This window comes from Eufriesea mexicana, unplaced genomic scaffold (genome assembly GCF_001483705.2).
Source record: "Eufriesea mexicana isolate 0111107269 unplaced genomic scaffold, ASM148370v2 scaffold2207, whole genome shotgun sequence".
Lineage (NCBI taxonomy): Eukaryota > Metazoa > Arthropoda > Insecta > Hymenoptera > Apidae > Eufriesea > Eufriesea mexicana.
Genome location: NW_016910280.1, coordinates 145,583 through 166,402, shown reverse-complemented (window position 1 = coordinate 166,402; position 20,820 = coordinate 145,583). Strand labels below are relative to the sequence as shown.

General features: G+C 35.1%; 1 protein-coding gene and 1 long non-coding RNA gene across 2 annotated transcripts; one reads left to right on the top strand and one right to left on the bottom strand.

Moving 5' to 3' along the window:
- Nucleotides 1-1,053: 1,053 nt before the first annotated feature.
- On the bottom strand, nt 1,054-18,996 carry Pu (GTP cyclohydrolase punch). The gene is made up of 14 exons (XM_017903162.1): nt 18,940-18,996; nt 18,692-18,807; nt 17,960-18,150; nt 17,711-17,886; nt 17,286-17,602; nt 17,044-17,190; nt 16,863-16,953; nt 16,517-16,779; nt 16,345-16,438; nt 11,037-11,244; nt 7,487-7,696; nt 3,616-3,781; nt 2,520-2,636; nt 1,054-1,659 (listed from the first exon to the last, which is right to left on the bottom strand). The coding sequence occupies exons 3-14, from the start codon at nt 18,129-18,131 to the stop codon at nt 1,530-1,532; spliced, it is 2,091 nt and encodes a 696-aa protein (XP_017758651.1). The 5' UTR covers nt 18,132-18,150; nt 18,692-18,807; nt 18,940-18,996; the 3' UTR covers nt 1,054-1,529.
- On the top strand, nt 11,806-13,495 carry LOC108549693 (uncharacterized). Its single transcript, XR_001890356.1, has 4 exons — nt 11,806-12,035; nt 12,326-12,705; nt 12,781-13,137; nt 13,266-13,495. It is a non-coding gene; the product is annotated as an uncharacterized LOC108549693 (long non-coding RNA).
- Nucleotides 18,997-20,820: the final 1,824 nt, after the last annotated feature.

Here is a 20,820-nt window from a genome sequence, read left to right as displayed (position 1 = left end):
AACTTATTAAGTTACAGACTTTTGAAACTAAACGATGGTTGAAATTTAATACGTACAGTTGACGATGTATTATTGACATAAAATATTAAAAATTAAAATATGTAATATTGTACCCCTTTTAAGTATTAAGCATCATTACGCTTTTGTATATAACTTTCAACGATTTAAATACGAAGTTAGTTCGATTACTTAAAGTAATTAATCTGATAAGATGAAATTATATATAAATTAGAGAGTGATTCGGATGTATGTACCAAGAAATTTCGAAGTCGAGTGTTAACAATAATCGCATTGTTTATCAAATAAATTTTATAATCTTTCTTTATCGATTTTTTTCGATTATCAAACCAGTTTCCGATGCACATTGTATGGCTGTAATATTGTGCATCGAAACTACTGCTTTTTATTATGAAATTTTCGATAAAATCTTAAGAAAAGTTACAAACATAAATATTAAGTTTCTATAATGATCATTTTTGAAATGAGAAGTAGTTGCGCCTGTAATAAGGGATTCAAAATACTAAGAAGTTATAACGATAGAAGGTAAAATTAATACAAAATTTTTTAAAACGTCCCGTGTTGTAAAACGTATGGCTGTTAACGTTTTACAAGTGAGAAACGATAACGAAATCGGAAAGATCAGCCGGTACTTGTCTGCCGGGAGCAGTTGCTTTCAAAATACAATAGGCTTATCTCTGTTTCTCGATCGGCACAATGTATCACGACGCGAACACTTTTTAGTCGGAATCGTTAGTATAGAATCTAAAATACGTATTGTCACGAGTCACGAGGCCATTGATTGAAAGTACCCTGGCAATCGTTCAGTTCATGCCGATCAAGAAATTCGGTATCGGAATTTCCTAAGTTCATTTTCATAAACGACGCAGTTGCTTTACTAAAAGACACTTTAAATATTATCGCACATTCTCTGAATACATTAATAACATTACAAAGATATTTGCGAAGAATAACAACAATCGAACGATTAATTACAGCTGGTCCAGCAGCATGGTAATGTTATTAATATATTTTTAGAAACGTTCTCCTCGAGCACATGCGTTGTCGTTTCGCGAAACGATTCGTAAGTTCTCTTTTGTCGTACTAGAAATCTTACTAGTAGGTCTCGAGACTTACGCAAAGTTTCCGTATGTAACTACCATATTGTCTTTGTGTCATTCGATTAGCAGTGTAAGAACGTCTTATTCAAAGACGTCTTAGACAACATCGTCCAACCTTATTAGCCGCTGTGTTACGATAGTCGAATAGAACTATCTTGACTATACGACAAGAGTCATAAAAAGGAAATATTTTTTATAATCTTCACATGTACGAAATAATGTATTCCTTAAAAAATAAAAGGAATGTTGCGAAGAAGTACGCCATAAAATCAACTTTTTTTGGACGCCTTCTAGAGTGAGGTAGCATTATGACAAAAACGTTGGAACAAGAATCATGTCAGGGCCATTCTAAATACAGTGGTCCCTTGGCCAATAACAAAAAATATGCTTTACAGATTCGACGAAAGGTGTTTACTTGTTATGGACCAAATTAAGGAATTCCTCGCGAGTCTTTGGGTCGTCCCGGAACACGCCAAGCATCGTTGACGTAACCGTCTTGCTGTTTATTTTCTGCACCCCTCTCATCACCATGCACATGTGCCTGTAATATAAAAACAGCATTTTTTATTAGCACGGGAGTCGTTATACGTTGAATAATTAATTATGTATCACCGTTAGTATCAAGAGTAATTAATTTACATATGTTAAATAGAGCTTAAGATATCGCTCGGATCTACGCTACAAGGATATTGTTATCTAAGGAACGAGACTCGAAGACTATTATAATTATGTTACGTTGCAACGTATAATTTTAATTAAACGGAAATTACATTTGTCGCAATGAAAATGATACCTAGTCTCGGGATTGCGAAAAGAAAGAACGAAAAAAGGAACTGGTAAGTTTACGTTTAGCTCTTCTTTTTCGTCGAACATATAAGAATTTTTTAATTACAGAGTAGCATTCCTTTATCGAATCTGCTTTTCCTCTTAATCGAATGTAAGTTGGGCAATCTGCTCGCAGTTAATGATTACGCTAATTAACACACGTAGCGTAATATTTAAATTATTGAATATATGGCGCCTGATGTTTAATGATCTAGATTTTCGTCGATGATCTTGTTTAACGCAACACTGACATTCTATTACGCGGGAATGATTAGAATTTTTTAAATATTTGTATATACGTTTTTAAATCAGGAACGAAGTGTTCCCTATCGGGAGAGAATGCACTTTAATTCCTTACTATGTGATAGCAGCTTGTTAGTACAAGGTAACATTCTTACGCATGATTAGTCCTTGCGAAAACTATTGCTTAAGAGACACGAGTGCATTGAAATGAAACTGAAGAAGGTACAGAAACATAATGGTACTACACACGTTCGCAGTCTTCGCCTTGTATAACTTTGTTTCATCAAACGCGAGAATACTCGAAGAATTATTTTTAAATATACAAATACGTACACTCCTTCGACAACCACAGCCACGCCTGCTGGTTGCACCGCTTTCGTCACCGCAACTGCGATTTGCTTGGTAAGCCGTTCTTGAACCTGAAGACGTCGACTAAAGATCTCCACGATCCTGCAGGGCATCAAACGAAAAGACAAGAATGAATAATAGGAAAACTTTATTCGTTAAAGAAAGATAAAGAATAATAAAGATATACGGGAAGAAATCGAAGAGCATCGAATGAATAAGACGGCTCGGGACAAAAACGAAAGTTTCTGCTACGACCATGGCTCGAATGTCTGAAAATCTACTACTGGCTCACCGTTTGAAGGCTAATGTTAAGTTCATAACATTTAACAGGTAAGTGAACACACGCCGATTGAGCCTAGCAATGCGTGAAAGTGCACGGCGTGCCAACGATCAGCACCCGTCGCGTCGTATTCATTTCTTCCCGCTTTAATATTCCTCAATCAAGGCCGTAACTACTGCCGATGCAATTTGTTATCTCGAAGTTGTGAAACATGGTATCAGTATTACTACACGATTAAACTTTATCCACCAGCATTTTAACCAATTTTCTTCTTGCCATTGCTACACATATATACCCAAATTTCACGATAATCGAACCGTCTACGGAAATAACGTCAGATTCTTGCACGATCGGTTCAAGAAAATTCACGATAATCTGACGTAAGCAACTACAGGGAATAAGCGATTTATTATCGGTTCTATTGTAATAAATATTAACCTATTACGGTTAATATCTCTATAAACCTGCTCATGCTGCAAGCATAATCCGTTAACCGTCACGGATTACGCGTTTTAATTACTAGAAGAATAAATCCGTGCAGCTCGAGAGATGGGATGATTAGCGGGAGAGCGCGACAGAACGTGGCGCATGATGACAGTTCAATCAAGCGATCTAATTGATCACCAACAAATGATCCAGCTTCAATTACTTTCCATTTTCACGAGACAAGATATTAGCTGTTTTAATCCAATGAATGATTCAGCCGGTCTCACGGGGTTTAATTGCACCGACTTCTCCAGTTACGAATGTTAATCCGGTTCCCGATAACGTAGCCTTCTAATCAAGGAAATTCCTCGTTACCTAGCTAATTTGCTGAGGCCAAGGATCTTCTTACAAGGAAGGTAACCAATCGAAACCTTTCCGTAGAACGGGACCAAATGATGCTCGCACATGGAGAACATCTCGATATCCTTCACTACGACCATCTCGTCGTGATCCTCGTCGAACACCGCGTCATTTATTACATCTGGAAAGAAAAAGAAGAAGGATAAGAACCTGGTCTAACGCTTAAAATACGAAATCAGATAACAGGCTACCATTTCGTGAAATCGTGTATCGATATTTATAGACAATGTCTATAGAGACCATGTCTAACGTGCATCGCACAATCCTAAGGACTTGGGTGATAGAAAAGAACGAGACTTGGATAAGAAAGGAAACTGTTCTCGTTTAAATTGTTCTACGAAAGAACATCTTGCACGTGGGTTAAGGTCCTCGCGATCCTAGCTGTGATTTACTCGATATTGACCTACTTACTACAACGTCCATGCTAGTGGTGGTGTATAGGTATAAATCGGTGGTTGGTAGGTGTCGGTGGGTAGGTAATGGAGGGTGCTCTCCACGGTTTCCACGGCAACCTTAACAAGAAACACCTTCACAATGACCAGCAATGACGAAACGAATTCGCCACGGTTAACCAAGTGTATTTTTCCATACGTAACACGGTGCACCCATCGTCTGTTGTAGAAGAATGGTCCCTCGACGCCCTCCAACGCCATCGAAACAATGGCATATAAATTCACGATGGACTTTCACGAAGGAAATTTATTTCCACGCTTTTACGTACAGGTCCATCCTCGTATTACATCCCTATACTACATCCCTATTCTACATCCCTATGCTACATCCCTATACTAGGCCAGACTTGAGCAATTTCCTCTCTTCTATATACGTACTGCCTTTGAAGCCGACGCTGTGAAAGCGCACAGTTTAATTTTTCGACTCGATGATCTAATGCGATCAACCCTCGTTCTGGCTTCGACGAATTCATCGACTAATTCCAATGGATCACGACGGTTCTATAATTTGCATCGGTAATCCATAAAGACGGAAAAATAGCCGAGGACGAGATGGAAAGGGTAAAGTGCAGTCGCAAACATATGGCACAGGAAGCTAGATGAAAGGCTATATCGATTTTGACATTGCATCTATAGAGCAATGAGCCGTGTGCGACATTTTTATGCGATATGAACCAACGTATCAGCGATAACCGCTCGTGATTTTAATACGTAACATATACCTAAATAGAGGATACGTAAGACGTCCACGTGATAATAAACGAAACATATGACGAAAATATATAGCATATGTAATCACCTTTCTATCAGAATGAAAGTCGGTCCCGATATCGTATCAATCGTATCAACGATGATCATTCATGATTTTAATACGTAATATATACCTAAATAGAGAATACGTAAGACGTCCACGTGATAATAAACGAAACTTATGACGAAAATATACAAGCATATGTAATCACCTTTCTATCAGAATGAAAATCGTACCGATATCATCGTATCAATCATATCAACGTATCAACGATCATCGATCATGATTTTAATACGTAATATATACCTAAATAGAGAATACGTAAGACGTCCACGTGATAATAAACGAAACTTATGACGAAAATATACAAGCATATGTAATCACCTTTCTATCAGAATGAAAATCGTACCGATATCATCGTATCAATCATATCAACGTATCAACGATCATCGATCATGATTTTAATACGTAATATATACCTAAATAGAGAATACGTAAGACGTCCACGTGATAATAAACGAAACTTATGACGAAAATATACAAGCATATGTAATCACCTTTCTATCAGAATGAAAATCGTACCGATATCATCGTATCAATCATATCAACGTATCAACGATCATCGATCATGATTTTAATACGTAATATATACCTAAATAGAGAATACGTAAGACGTCCACGTGATAATAAACGAAACTTATGACGAAAATATACAAGCATATGTAATCACCTTTCTATCAGAATGAAAATCGTACCGATATCATCGTATCAATCATATCAACGTATCAACGATCATCGATCATGATTTTAATACGTAATATATACCTAAATAGAGAATACGTAAGACGTCCACGTGATAATAAACGAAACTTATGACGAAAATATACAAGCATATGTAATCACCTTTCTATCAGAATGAAAATCGTACCGATATCATCGTATCAATCATATCAACGTATCAACGATCATCGATCATGATTTTAATACGTAATATATACCTAAATAGAGAATACGTAAGACGTCCACGTGATAATAAACGAAACTTATGACGAAAATATACAAGCATATGTAATCACCTTTCTATCAGAATGAAAATCGTACCGATATCATCGTATCAATCATATCAACGTATCAACGATCATCGATCATGATTTTAATACGTAATATATACCTAAATAGAGAATACGTAAGACGTCCACGTGATAATAAACGAAATTTATGACGAAAATGTACAGCATATGCAATCACCTTTATATCAGAATGAAAGTCGGTCCCGATATCGTATCAATCGTATCAACGATGATCATTCATGATTTTAATACGTAATATATACCTAAATAGAGAATACGTAAGACGTCCACGTGATGATAAACGAAACTTATGATGAAAGCAAACAAGCATATACAATCAGCTTTCTATCCGAATGAAAGTCAATTAACTTGTTAATTCTACCGAAGATGAAATCGCTTTTCTTTCCTCCAAATTTTAACGTCTAATGACTTCCGATTTCGCTCCATTCCACGATTTTCTCTAACGACTACGAGAGATCTTACAGTGGAAGAGAACCGAGAACTTGATGCTTTCACAGGGTGTGCGTATGTACATTGCTGGCGGGAATTCGGCCAAGCTTATCGATAAGAACGAAAGGCAAAGAGAAGTCGTCTGAAGTCAGATGGGGAATGGCTCCGTGGAAGTGTGTAGCGAGGGATGGAGACTACAAGAGGGTGTGGGTCGAGCTTTCGTTGGAAAGTGCCCCGGACTCGTTTCAGATTCACTGGGGCGAGCAGAACTACCGTTAACCGAGCTTATCTCGAAGGTAGTTTCACTCTAGATGGAAGGAGGGTTAAGTCGAAGTGAATTAAAGCCTCTCCACCACCTGTAGCTGCTATTTCACGTACATCAGAGCCGTGCAGGATCGTGCTATTTGTCGAGAGGTATTTAAAACGATCAAAAGTAAAATAGCAGACGCGAACAGTCGGTTCGACAGATTCACCGAGGCTGACTGAGAAATTGTTCGACGAGGAAAATTACGTGTAAATTACGCGTATATTCGACAAATTGCCCGGATATCGTGAAAGTAAATGGAAGTTTGATATCGAAGGTGGTATAATAGAGGATCGATTCTATTTTACTCAGCTGTTCGCGGAATCGTAATTACCGGGGAACAGTGGCGGTTCTGCAGGAGCAGGAGCGATAAATGGAAGGAAAAGGTGAAAGGCATTCTTCTCGAGCTGCCGTGCGTCCCTGAGACCCATTTATATCGTGAGCTTTACGCTCTCTTTTTTCGAATCGTGCTTAAGTCTTTCTCTCTTTTCCCCTGTGACGGATCTCGAGTAGCTCGAGGAAGGGAAAGAAAGAAATGGACGGCACTTTCCTCGAGTGGGTATATTCATGGTCTTATCTGTTCCATCGACCTTATGTTCTAAGAGAATCGTTATTAAGCGTTCCTATTATTTTCGACTAAGTAAAAAATTCGGTTCTTCGCAATTAATAAAACGAGTCCCGTTTTATCCGATTTATCTGTATTATGAAAATTGATTTCTTGCTTCGGAACGTAAGTTATCCAATTAATTATCGAATTGCTTCCTCATCTTGCGATGATAAAATGCTGAAAACGACTTACCGTCGATGCTCTGATCGTAGCCTTTCGTGAAGAACAGCATGGCTTTCGCGGCACGTTCCGGCGTCTTTAACAATCCTTGCCGATCAGGATCCTCGCCTAGGGAGCTCAAAAGTAGCCTGTAGCTTCGTGACATTTCTGGGAGCAGGGCTTCCCGCGTGGGTGGCCTATGGTCTAACTCCAGATCGTGATGAAACATACATTTTTCGTGACCTGGAAAAAGAGAGGATCTTCTTAATTCTAAAATGCTCGTCGCCAATTGAACGTTTACCGAAGTCAGCGAAATCTGTCAGTCTTATCGCGTGTACGGATTTAGATGATCTATGCGAGACTATCGGCGATACGATTACGATTACGATTAAATCGAAGTGTCATTGTTGTCATTGTTGCTCACGCTTATGAAAAATCCCACGATCTTTAAATTGAAAACGGAGCAAAATACAACGACGTGTAAGCGTCGTTGTTATCTCTGGCAATGACCCGAGATGACTGTGTGAGAAGGTTCGGAATAACGAATTTGTTTGTGCGTGATAACGAAAAATCGATGGCTATTTCCTTTTTTCCCAGACTCCAGGAAACCAAAACCTATCCACCGCTTTCAACCATGACACCTATCATGACACGAATTCGCAGGGTATAATCTGCAATCTTCCGCGTGCAAACACGACATGTCTTTGTCTTTTGATAAGGCAATATACGGGGCAAGGTTTCGAAAGAGGCTCGAATGGTTTGGGAAGGAAAACGAAATGAGCGATTTCTATAGCGTTTATTACGTCTAGATGCGAAACGCCGAGACACGATCTTAATTGGCAACTCGAACGAATCGGAGTAGTAACGTAAAAGGAATTATCGGCGTAACAATGAAACGCTGAGCTAATCTCAGCTTGTTATAAATTCTTTGGACCAGTTCTACTTCCCTTCCTTCTTTTTTACCTCCTTCAAGGCGTACGAACCTGTACCGGTAAACGTGCAGCGTTTCCATTCACGATTAGCATAACGCTTTAATCAACAGTCACAGATACCGATCGATGGATCGATCCATCGATCAACATGCTTTCGCGCAACAACTCGGACGACAACACGATAATAGCAAAGTGTCGCGATTCACGCTGAAGTTCGACGTCGACTCTTGCACGCGTTTGCCGAACTTGTTGCATAACGATTAACGACGATGAGAAGGCGTGATTTCTATCGATAGAAGTGATTTATCACTTGTATAACGCTCCATTTGCGAGCAATCTAGGACGTATTAAAGCGAAACAACTAGTCGGCACTTCTCCTTTATAGATTTATTCGCGGACGCGTGTAGGATAGGATCTAACGCTGCAACTGACGTATTCACGACGGAAAACTAAGTTAAACCATCCTCCTTACTAATGAACGGTATCGTGTAATTCAATCGAGTAACGACACTGCTCCGATACGCTGAATCGATCCAGCTTTTCCACGGTCAACATGCACCGCGCATTGTGCAGATTGCTGAAAAGATTTCTAGGTTGGCACCGTGTGTACATCTCGGTTATACACGTTCGATATCTCGAGAATCGCACCAAAATGGTTTCGCGTACCAAAGGCAAAATGTCTGCTGTTTGATAGTTAAATCGAATATTTAGCAATACGCCTTATCCACCCTACCCACGCGTTTTGTTTATGTCTTTAATTAAATTGATTAACTGCATTAATCGTGTTAGGTGGTAGGGACACGAATATCGTATTTTGCTCGCGATCCCGAAGATTTTCCTCTCCGATCAACGAGAATAAAGGGAATCTGTTTCGTGTCGCTTCGAAACGTGATATCTCGATATATAAAATATTTATCGCCATATAAATATCGATAATCATTTCAATATTACGTTTCAAGACAAGTAGCACGCGAGAAATTTCCTGCTCCTATTACCTGTCCTCTTTCTTCAACATCGATTAGCTTTATCCAAATTCGCCATATGCATGATCTTGAATGTCCAAGCGATTCATAGTAATTAGAGGAACTGGAGAGACACTGGAGCTAGAAAATGTAGACACGAAGAGAGCAACGAACGATTCCAATGGAACCTTATCGTCCTGGATAACGAATGGCTCATTTACGTTTGCTCAAAGGCAAAGGCATAGGTTTTCCCGCGGAAAAATAAAAATTCCCTGTTACCCGGAAAGTTGATAGTCACGTTACCGGGTATCGTACATTCGTTAACGTTACAGTTACGCGTTACGTACAATCATAACTGTACCCGAACAGTTCACAGGCTTTTTATCATTTTTAAGATCAGCAGGTACGATTGACCCGGAAACGAGAACTATGGCGCAAGAGTGCTCTCCAAATCCTTTTTCACCACGGTTTGATCAATGATAGCAGACGCGGCATGGAATAAAATTAAAAAGTCGGTCAAATATACGCGCCGAATTTAGAGTAGGAACAATGGAGTGTGACGAGCAAAACGTAATGGCGAACGCTTTATTATAATTTAAAGGACACCGTGACTGTTCCTACGTCTCCTCGTCCTTTCCCCTTTTCCTTCCTTTTTTCGCGTGAAACTGCAACAGGCAGTGATTCGAGACGAGTTACGTGCCACTTGTTACGTTCGAGCAATCGATTAGGCGTGGAACTAACGGCGATTGTTCTGCCGCGTCGAGGAAATTGAAATATTTTTTCTTAGCTCGTCCAGATTATGATGTGTCGATGAAATAACCACGATTATCGCGAGAGAACTTAACGAAGAGTTTATTGCGATTCGCGAAGCGTAGCCAGTGGCAAAACTTTAAGCAGAGTCGCGGCAATTTTAGATGCCACTTGTTACGCCTGTCAATTGCGAATAATCGTAACAGAGAATGGTAAATCGATGAGGAAGAATAAGAAGAACAATCCTGAGATTTCTGAGTATTTAAATGTATACGAAATTTCCTACACGAGGAAGTATCGTTCGAGATAATCCGAAATCTGGTACCTGAGGACGGAGAAGACAATTAGTGCAACTCGTAAGGCGCTGATATATAGTGCCAAAACTTCAATGGCACTTGCGGCAAGGTTAAATGCCACTTGTTACGCCCGTCACCTGCGAGCAATCGTAACAAAGAATGATAAATCGATGGAAGAAAATAAACAAAAGGATTCTGATTGATGATTCAGACATCTAAATCTGTGAAATTTTCCAACCAAAGAAGCATCGAAATAATTCGAAGGGTGCAATAATTTAACATACTTCGTTGATATAACTTTCGAGATTATCGATCAGCGTGAATAAATTATTTATAATCGAAGAGTTCCATGCAGTCTATTACACGGATACACGCAGTACACTGATTGCAATTTGACGTCTTTATAATGGGTTTATGATCCGATAATGACAGCCGACATTGTATCAATCATCGCGATAAATAACTAGGAAGAGAAGAAATTTGTGCGAACGTTAGCTGACTAATAACAAATAACACTCGTTTGTAATATTCCGCTGGATTCATCCGGTATTTGTCTTGGAAATTATTTGTGGTTTGAGAAATCCTACGCGGTGTTGGTAAAATGGCTAATCGGAAGGCTGTTAATATTTCCCGGAAACGATACCTGGTGTAGTGGAAGTACGCGGCGTCCTGGGCGTCCCCGGCACATCTAGGTTGCTCTCCTCGACGTTCTCTGTCCAAGAGACGGTCCTCAATGGTCCAGGCTTTTTCATCACCATCTTGTGATCGTCCTCGTTGTCGTATATACTCAGGTCCTTGATTTTCGCGCATTGACTGGAAATCCCGTTCATGACTGCCCCTCTCGACCCTGTCCGTCACTTAAACTAGCAATCGTACTCGGCCCCTTCTAAATCCGAGATGATCGAGCGATGAGGAATACGGACAGTCTAGTAAAATTGATTTAAGGTATTTGAACGAACAGCGGTAAGCGGAAAGAGACGAGATAAATGGAAAGAAATCGAATGGGTTGGTGTTAAACGTGACGAGTTTATAGGAATAACGTATTATGGAATTATTTAGCGATACCATCGCGATAGCAGCTTATTTTAACGGAGTTGTACGTACGAAAAATATCTACAGCATCTTAACCTCGAAACAGCGAGTACGTTTTGTATACGAGGTATATCGATAAACGTGTAATTCAGGTTTAACGATAATCAGTATATGTCAGATTTTTACGTAGCAGAATAAATTTTGTCAAGAAAAAATACCGTCGTTTGACAAGAAGACTTTTTTAAGAATTCCGAAACCACGTTACAAATAACGCGCGATTTCTAGTTTGCTTGCGATGCTTCTACCACGTGATTCACGAACAATACATGTGTGAGTAGCGAATCGGGTTCGAGCATCAAACTGATGAAACTTACTCGCAGTCGGATTCAATCAGTCGGTTCACGTGCACCCTCGGGAGGTTCGTCGAATACCGGTGCAACAAAGGTGGAATGTCGCTAAAAACTTCAACGTATCTTTTTTCTCTTATTTGGCTACTTTGTCTTTTGGCTTTACGAAGATTAAACAGTCATGCTCGCGAGGAAGCAACCGTGGTGAGACTAGTCCTCCAGACAAAAGGAACGAAATGAAAAGGAAAACAAAGGAACGACAGGTACTGATTCGAGAGGCGGAAGAAGAGAAATAAAATAAAAAAGAGAGTGGTCAACGAGTCCGAAAGGAAAGAAACGACCGCGAAGTCGCTCGGTCGAGTGACGCAGTGTGACTGAACCGACAGAACCGTGGAGAGTGCGAATGTCCCCTATGGTTCTTCCGTCTCTATCTCTCTCTCTCTCTATCTTTGTTCCTCTTTGATCGCACTGTGTCTGCTTCTCTTTCTCTCAACGATTTTTTTCTCTTGCTCTTTTAACTTCTGTCTCTTTTATCTAGAAACTGTGACCGTAGGTTGGCGCCGTAGTGTCACACTCAATCTCCAAAAAGCAAGTTTCCGCGACTGACGAGTAAAACCTCGCGTCACGTTCAGTATATATCGGGAGAATGCAAGTGTACGGTGAGAGTGACATGGGAGTGAGAATACCTCCCTCCAAGTGAATGCGATCCTCCCGCTACAGCGTTCGAGAGGGAAATACCCAACATTGCCCGGACCATGCACTGCGAGATGTACAGTCTCGAGTGACAAGTAGCGCCTCGATTGGCGGAAAGTGTCGAGATATCTGTAGCGTGCGAGGTCGACACGGCACTCGGTTATGCTTTTAACGTGTAAAAAATTGTGAGACTTATCGTTTCTAAATGCAATTACGATTTAAGATAATATACGTGAAAAGGTATTCCTCTTCTTTAATTATATGAAATAATAAACTTGTTTTCATAGAATAATAATGATTAATTGTTAAACGAAGATTCAAGGTGAACGAAATTAGAGGCACACGATACGCTTTTTTCCTAGCCAGGTAGCGCTTGTGTATCATAACAAATGAGCGTGATATATTGGATTCCAAGTAACCCATTGATTGCGGGAAAGATTTATCATTGTGTGACAGGAATGTACAGAAAGTCCATCTCTTATGGGTTTTTAGAACACGAGTCAGAATCTACGTCATCGTGATTTCCAAGAGACCGGTTCCCGACACTTACTTTTTCCTTCTATTCGCAGGACTTCAAACGTGTTTTTAATACACATAGACCTTTCCTAGTACACTTTTTGCGTGTACGTCAAACAAAACGATTTTGATTTTTATAAATTCCATCTTCCTTACGTAAGTACTCTAAGAAATGTAAGACGTAAATAAGGCATCGTTAATGTACTTTTATTTTCACCTATTAAAACATTCTTAAAATGCCATCAGTAATGTGACTATACACGTACCGTATCATGTATTTTCAGTTGCAACTCGATGATCTTGAAACTAGCCTTATAACATCATTCTGAAATGTCGATACATTATAAGTACTATCGTTAACGGTAATTAATAGCGACAATGATAAAAGCGATGATGGTGGCATGCAACTGGCCATTCTCTGTTTCAGTAATTAAGTTTGAACGTCGATGAGGTTATCGTGATATTCTGGCAAGGCTATTAGACTACAAGGAGACTCAAAGGTGGAATGAGTGAAGTTACCGTACGTCTATCGTATCTACTTCGTGATAATGTATTACAATCCTTTGCTTTACTTTTCAAATTACTACTCATTCGATGTATATTTTCATTTAGATATTTTAATTCACCAGACTATCCAGTTTTTATTCGAAAAATAATGAAATATGAAATTAATATATGAAAATAGATAAGAATAAAAAAAAATAAATGCTTGCTAAACTAATTGATTGAGATTACGTGGAATTGTATTATTCAAGCATATAATAATATATTTTAAACATGATTTTATGTTTGGAATACCGAATAGAATGATAAACCTTTATTTTATTTATGCGATCTGCCGGAAAGAATAATTTTCTTCATTGGATCGTGTTACTTCCTGCATTACGGTAGCATATCTATCAAGTTAAGTATAAAAGAGCGCAAAGCTACGTTTCTCGTCTGTATTCATAGTTGCACTACTGAAACTCGTCTGAGTTCAACTGACCTTTACTACTTGCAATCAATATAAAGTTGCTGTTGTTACATTACCAGATATTCGACATTTGACAATTCCGCTGGACACATTTAACGAAACAATGAAATTTTGTTTTTAATAAGGATTAACTTGAAATCCACAAAGAAGAAATACTTACTGATCTATTATACGGATTTTATTAACATTAGTTTAACGATTTAACAAGCGTGACGTTTTTTGCGTTAGTCTAGTAGCTGCGTAGAAAAGGAAGAAAAAATGAAGGAAAAGCGACAAGTAGAAAACCAAAGTGTATCGGCAGGGAATTCGAGGTCATTCTCAAGTAACGACGGGTACGAATCAATGCCAGAGGAGTGTATGATGATATGTAGGTGTGCGAAGAATGGATCTACCCCGAATCATTTGAAACGTGTGGCTATAAAAACGAGAACCTTCTAGGAAAAATGTTTTCCGCATGCTGCAATTTGCTTCCGTATATACTAATAATGATAACTGCAACGTTTTCCTTTTGATAATTCTGAATTTAAAGGATTGTTTTATACAACTTTTAAATATAAAAACCAATAATTTTAACTAATTACAAACAAATACATTGTGAATAATAATAAATGATTAAGATTTGTATTTTATGGTATCGTAATATCTCTACGCTAATACCACTTTACACTAATACAGATACTTGATATTACTACTCTTACTCGACGTTTTACTCTACACAGACACTTGATACCATTTCCTAATATCGTTTCGTTGTTATTTAATATGATTGGCATATATAAACGATATCGAGCCGTATACTGAAAAAAAATGCAATGGATATGAGGAGGTATAATTCTTTATAGACGCTACATACACGTTCTAGTCTAATAATTGAAGTTGTTGATAAAATTACAATGTCATTAGGAATACTACTTAACATATTTGATCTCTATTAATTTATAGAATACTTCTGATAAAATTCAAATTGTATTTTATCCTATTTTTTTATTAAAATATCTAATAAAAAACAAAGCTCCATTTAGGAAAATTAATAGCCTTAAAATATTAATATACTACGCAATTTTATGTAGGATTAAAATGTTTAGTGAATCGATGAAAATACAACAATGAGTGTATTAAAAACAAACTTACTAGTTTTTATTGGACAATTCATTTAATCTCTCGGATTGTCATCAATATATTTCAATATATATTGTTTTAACTAATATGCTGAGAAGCGCGACAAATTAAGACTGAATGTATATGATCCATTAACAATACTGTTTCGAACAATAGATTCATATATTTACTAAGAAGGAAAAATCTTTGTAATACTGACCACCTTCTATCTCCTATTAATTTCAACGAAAGACACTTACAATTCCATCTTTTAACTCACAACAGTCGTAGTCGTAATAAAGAAATTTTTAAGAAAATATAAAACTGGGAATAAAAATTAATCTTTTTAAATTTTGAACAAAATGAACAGTAAATGTGTAATCAATCAATGAAATGATGGATAACATTATTAGAATTATAAAAATCATTTAAAACGTATTGTCAACAAAATGTAATAAATTCCCATCATTTATAAAAATGGAGTATTTTGTAGAATATTTTTATATAATCTGGATTCTGCGGAAAATCAGAATAAAAACTAGAATCTTGTGTAACGTTATAAATGATTAAGTATTTAATGGTTAAGTTATATAAATCAATAATTTTGAAATATTATCTTCATTTAAAGACAAAGTGTTTGACACGATACGTTTATCGTGAACAATTATTAGTTGTTTAAGCAAAAATTATCTTTATTCCATAATATAATAGTCTAATTTAAACACAAATATAAATTTGTTCATAATAAACAGCAGTTTTATTGAAAATATAATACAAGCAATTATTAATTATATCAAAATATATATAATTATATATAATCGTAAAAAATATAAGAAAGCATTAACATTAACTCCTTTACCTGTTATAAATATAAAAATTATGTGCGTTAATCAAGCACGTATATTTTCGGTAATTATAATCATACTTCCTTGAAAAGAATAAAAGGATTATCTATTTTGTATTATTTTGTCAACTGAAAAATAAACATTTTATATCAATACTGTTATCATATATTAAATTCTGATAAATATGAATAAATTAATTTTAAGAATCAAGTATGGAAGAAATATGTCATTATCACAGATAAGTATATTCTGCGATTTGTTTTTAATATATGTTATTTGCGTATTAAAGATATATTTGGAATAATTTTTGTAAATTCAAACTTATTATTTCTGTCATTTAATTTTCAAAGTGACTTAACTATTTCATCATTTGTAAGCTGGTTTAAATGCGTTTATACGACTTGTACAATAAACGTGTTTATGCATTTATAGTGTAGGATATTAAACAGAAGTAAGAAATCTGAATTGTATATCATTCTTATTTAACTCTTCGATCAATGATGTTTTACCAAATGCAGCACCAGGAGATAAAACACCACCACTAAAATCAAACAATAAAACGCTTATGAAGTTATCCAAAAAGGAACATATTGCATATTTAAATAAGATATAAACGTACGTTCCAGGTATTTTATCAGATTCTTTAAGAATTGTTATAGCAGAAAGCAGTAACATAATACATGTAGCACCATATCCAGGATTTTTGCCAGTGACTTCTGTAATTAATACTTTGTTTGGTGGATTTTTGTGTTTATCAGCAGGATCAGCCAATTTTTCATACCACCCTTTTGCTTGAAATGTAATAGAGAAACGTACTTTATCTAATACTTCTTCTTTAGGGCTCTCATGAGACACAAATTTACCAGAGAAGAATGTAGGATACTAAACAAAAACCAAAATTATTTTTTGTTTAAAAAATTATAATGATAGATATGAGATACTTTATGATAAAAAATATAATATACCTTTCGTAACAAATTACGGCCAAATTCGAACTTTGATAAAATTACAAATATTAAACCCAAAATAATCGTTGACAACACCATGAACAATGACCTATTATTTTTAAAAATTGGTAATTATTCATTATAACTTCTGTAATTTTTATTTTTAACTTTATATAGATTATTTGAATATAAAACTTACTTGAATGTGACATAAGTTTGAACTTGAATCGGTCGTTGTTTATATTTTTCATATAAAAATCGTTGTGTACGCAGAGCTACAGAACGATCAGATCCTGGAAATATTACAGACCATCCTTCTGATACAGGACATTTATGAATGAAACGTCTAAAATGGTTATTAATATTAAAAAATATCAATAATAGAAATATACGCAAGTATAATTGTGCGTAACTATATTATATTATTAGCTGATTACTAACTTTGTTTTAAGCTTTGGCCATAATTGCGGTAATTTTTCGGGATAGAGTTTAGAACGCAATTCGCGTAATTCGTGAAAATTTGCTATACTATAAACAGCAGATTCATATGTTCCATAATGTACAAGTGCATCATTAACTTTTGTGGTTGTCCACACACTTAAATAAGTTTCAATGGAATTTATTTCACCCTTAAATTGTTGCTGTGCAAATATTATACCAAGATCACATGGTATACTATCAAATCCACATGCACTTACAATGTAGATACCCGCTTCTTCTGCTTCTTTATTATATTTCAAACAAATACTTTCTATATACTACAATACAGCAGCCAAAAAACAAACAACATAAAGATATATAATATGAGAGGCAAAATTAATGTGAAATTATCAATTTTACTAAGTATGAAACAGTTAATAAATTACCTGTGGCTCACCGCTGACATCAACTTGATGTGTATGTGTAGCAATACATGCTTTAATAACTGGTTCTCCATAAAATCTATATGGACCACTACAATTAACAAGTACTTTAGCTTGGGCTGTCATATTTTTTAATGACTCTTGATCTTTTAAATCAGCAATCAATATGGGTACATCTTCTAAAAAGTTAATTATATTACTTAAATACAATTATTATTATTAAAAATTTAATTATCTAAAATTTCATTTTACCAATATCAGAAGCAAATTCTTTAACAACTGCTTCTAAAGCTTGTTTCCTGCGCCCTGATACTCCAAATTTCATTTTTTTCTCTTTAGCTAATTGTGCTGCTACTTTTACAGCATATTTTCCAGTAAATCCAGTTGCTCCAAATATCACAAAATCCAATCGCTGTTCCACCATAATGATAGTTTGATTGTGTCTAAAACAAAATAAAAGATACACGGTGAACAACCTACTTTCATCTGTTATAAATAAAATTCAAAAATTTATAGCACTAAAGTACTCTATCTAAACTTTTGAAAACTTATAAAAGTATCTAATTATGATATATCAAAATTCATATGCTTTGTAATAGGTATATAAATTCATTATAATGTACTTGAATGTAATATACTTTTTTACATGGACTGAATCAGCAAACTATACATACATATTACAAATTCTTTATTGTCTTATTACTTCATTCATTTTCATTACATTTTCAATTGAACAAATAATTTTATGATTCATTGTATATAAGATTTAAGAAATAATACTAATTCTAAAAAATATTGTTTTTAAATGCACGTAGGAAAATGTTATTCAAAAAAACATCATTAAGAATACTACGTATCTTGAATATCATTATGGCTTAAACGTCATGATACAGCTAGTTTGACTGAATTACAATTTCCAAAGAATTTTTATATTTTTATGCAGTTAACGAAACAATTTCTGAGTTTTGTTAATAAACTACATACCTAGTAAAAGCAACGAATAAAATTACAACCTTTCTTCGTGCTAAATTTTGCGAAATTAACTTCTTCGTTGTGACTTTCTTACTCGTGTTTTGATAGAATCAAATTGGATGTACAGACTGAAACCGGCAAAGAGGGGATTTTATTACGTAATATGTCAAATTGTTCATTTTATAAAAAAAGTATAAATTTTTTAGTATAAAAATTATTTTAAAAATTTATAAATATAATTTCATTAAAAACATACTTACTTTAATCCGTTTACATTTGATAATGTGTTATATATTTAGTTTGTATGGGAGTCACGCTCTCAATATCTATTGGGCATGCGCGAGAATGTTATGTATAAGCAAGTAGTCGTATTAGCCAAAGATCGATGTGTAATTTTCTAAATATATAGAAAAGAAAAATTTGTTTCAAATGTTCATTTTTATAAAGTATTTGAAAATCGCCGAAATTAACGAACGAGGAATACGTTAATAAGTTGACCCAAAATATTATTATTAGTATCCTTATATTGTAAATAAAATGGATAATAAAACATTAACAAACAACCGTTGTTATATTTCCATTATTTAAATACATATTTAAAAGGATTTAATTTATACTAATAAATTTGTTAAAAAGTAATTTTAGCAAATAGATGAATTAATTTCAAGAATTCGTACTAGCATGATATTTACGGCGTACATATGTCACAAAAAACTTCCATTTATATTTTCAAAAGTAATAAAATGTGTTACTATAATTCCTATTACAATTATACAGTATTAACCCTTTGCGATCGTAAAGCGGACTATGCTTTCATAGAATACTTTTATCGTTCTACCAGTCGTGAATCGCATTAAGCGATTATCATAATAATGCAGTGTCAGAAAAAAAGAAAAAAAGCACGCAAATAAAAATAACATCTGTTTATTATAAGAGAGAAATTAACAAATAAAAAATTTTGCTTTCAAAAGGATTCTCTCTAAGGTTTAGTCTCTTTGTCATTGTGAAGCAACTAACGACGATGTTCTTATAGTAACAACAACTTAATGTACTTATATTAGTAATTATTTAGTTAGTTTCTATGTGTTAGTTTTTATGTATTATTTTTTTATTTTGTTAAAAAATTTATCAACTGTTCATCTTAAAATCAGAATGAAAAAAGCAAAATTGAAGATATAAAATCTTTGGATTAGACATCGATAAAGATAGAAACATTTCTAAAAATGAGATATACCTATAGAAATGCATATAATACGATCAAGAAAGTCAAAACCAGGAGTTGATAACAATTTAGATTTGCAACAGATCCGCAGCAATGATAGCAGCGATTTTGGTAATATACTTCCCATAGAGAGAAAAGTGTTTCGATTGAAGACGTCAAGTAACAGCAAATTGGAAGGAACTACAGGTGTAGACGAGTGGTCTGTCTGACGTGATGTCATGAATGAAGATGTAATATTTCCGAAAATATATTTTTCAGTAGGATCACAAAAAATTGGACCCCGAATTTCTGCAGTTTGCACAGAATCGACTGATTTTTTTCAATCTATAAAATATAACATTTTAATTACATAAATATAGAAACTTTTTTCATTATAAGCAGATAAAAGTTTCACTATAATAAATATATCTTACAAGTTTCACGGGATAACTTTGTCTACATGTAAACGCCGCGTCGTCCATTGCAAATTAATTCTGACTTGTACGGAATTCATGTTTTAGAGCGCTATGACCGCAAAGGGTTAAATTATTCTACTACATCATTTATTTTTCTTAGTTTATATTTACAACATATCTTTTGTTTTATTACTCGCAGTCTGTATTCGGCTAGTAATAAATTATAAATAGCTCACTGTTTAGAATATCACCTTGCAATTAAAAACCTAAACTAGCAGATTTCTATTGTGGTGTAATTTCAATGTATTTTGTTTTATATATATGTAAGACACGAAGTATTAACGTGTGTACAATTCCGCTTTGACCTGGCCAAATACCATCAGATACCATGTATATACTATTATTTACAGAAATGCACGCTAAAATTGTAAATCTTTACTATTAATAAATTCATTTTATATGAATAAAATAATCTACAAAATAATTTTTCTTCAGTTTATATCCTAATAAAGGCATATTGTTTA

Coding starts and splice junctions, on each gene's coding strand:
- Pu (XM_017903162.1), bottom strand. CDS start 18,131: ATGGTGGAACAGCGATTGGATTTTGTGATATTTGGAGCAACTGGATTT. Junction 17,603..17,710: donor ATGTCAGCGGTGAGCCACAG/GTAATTTATTAA, acceptor GCTGTATTGTAG/TATATAGAAAGTATTTGTTT. Junction 16,954..17,043: donor CAAACTTATGTCACATTCAA/GTAAGTTTTATA, acceptor TAAAAATAATAG/GTCATTGTTCATGGTGTTGT.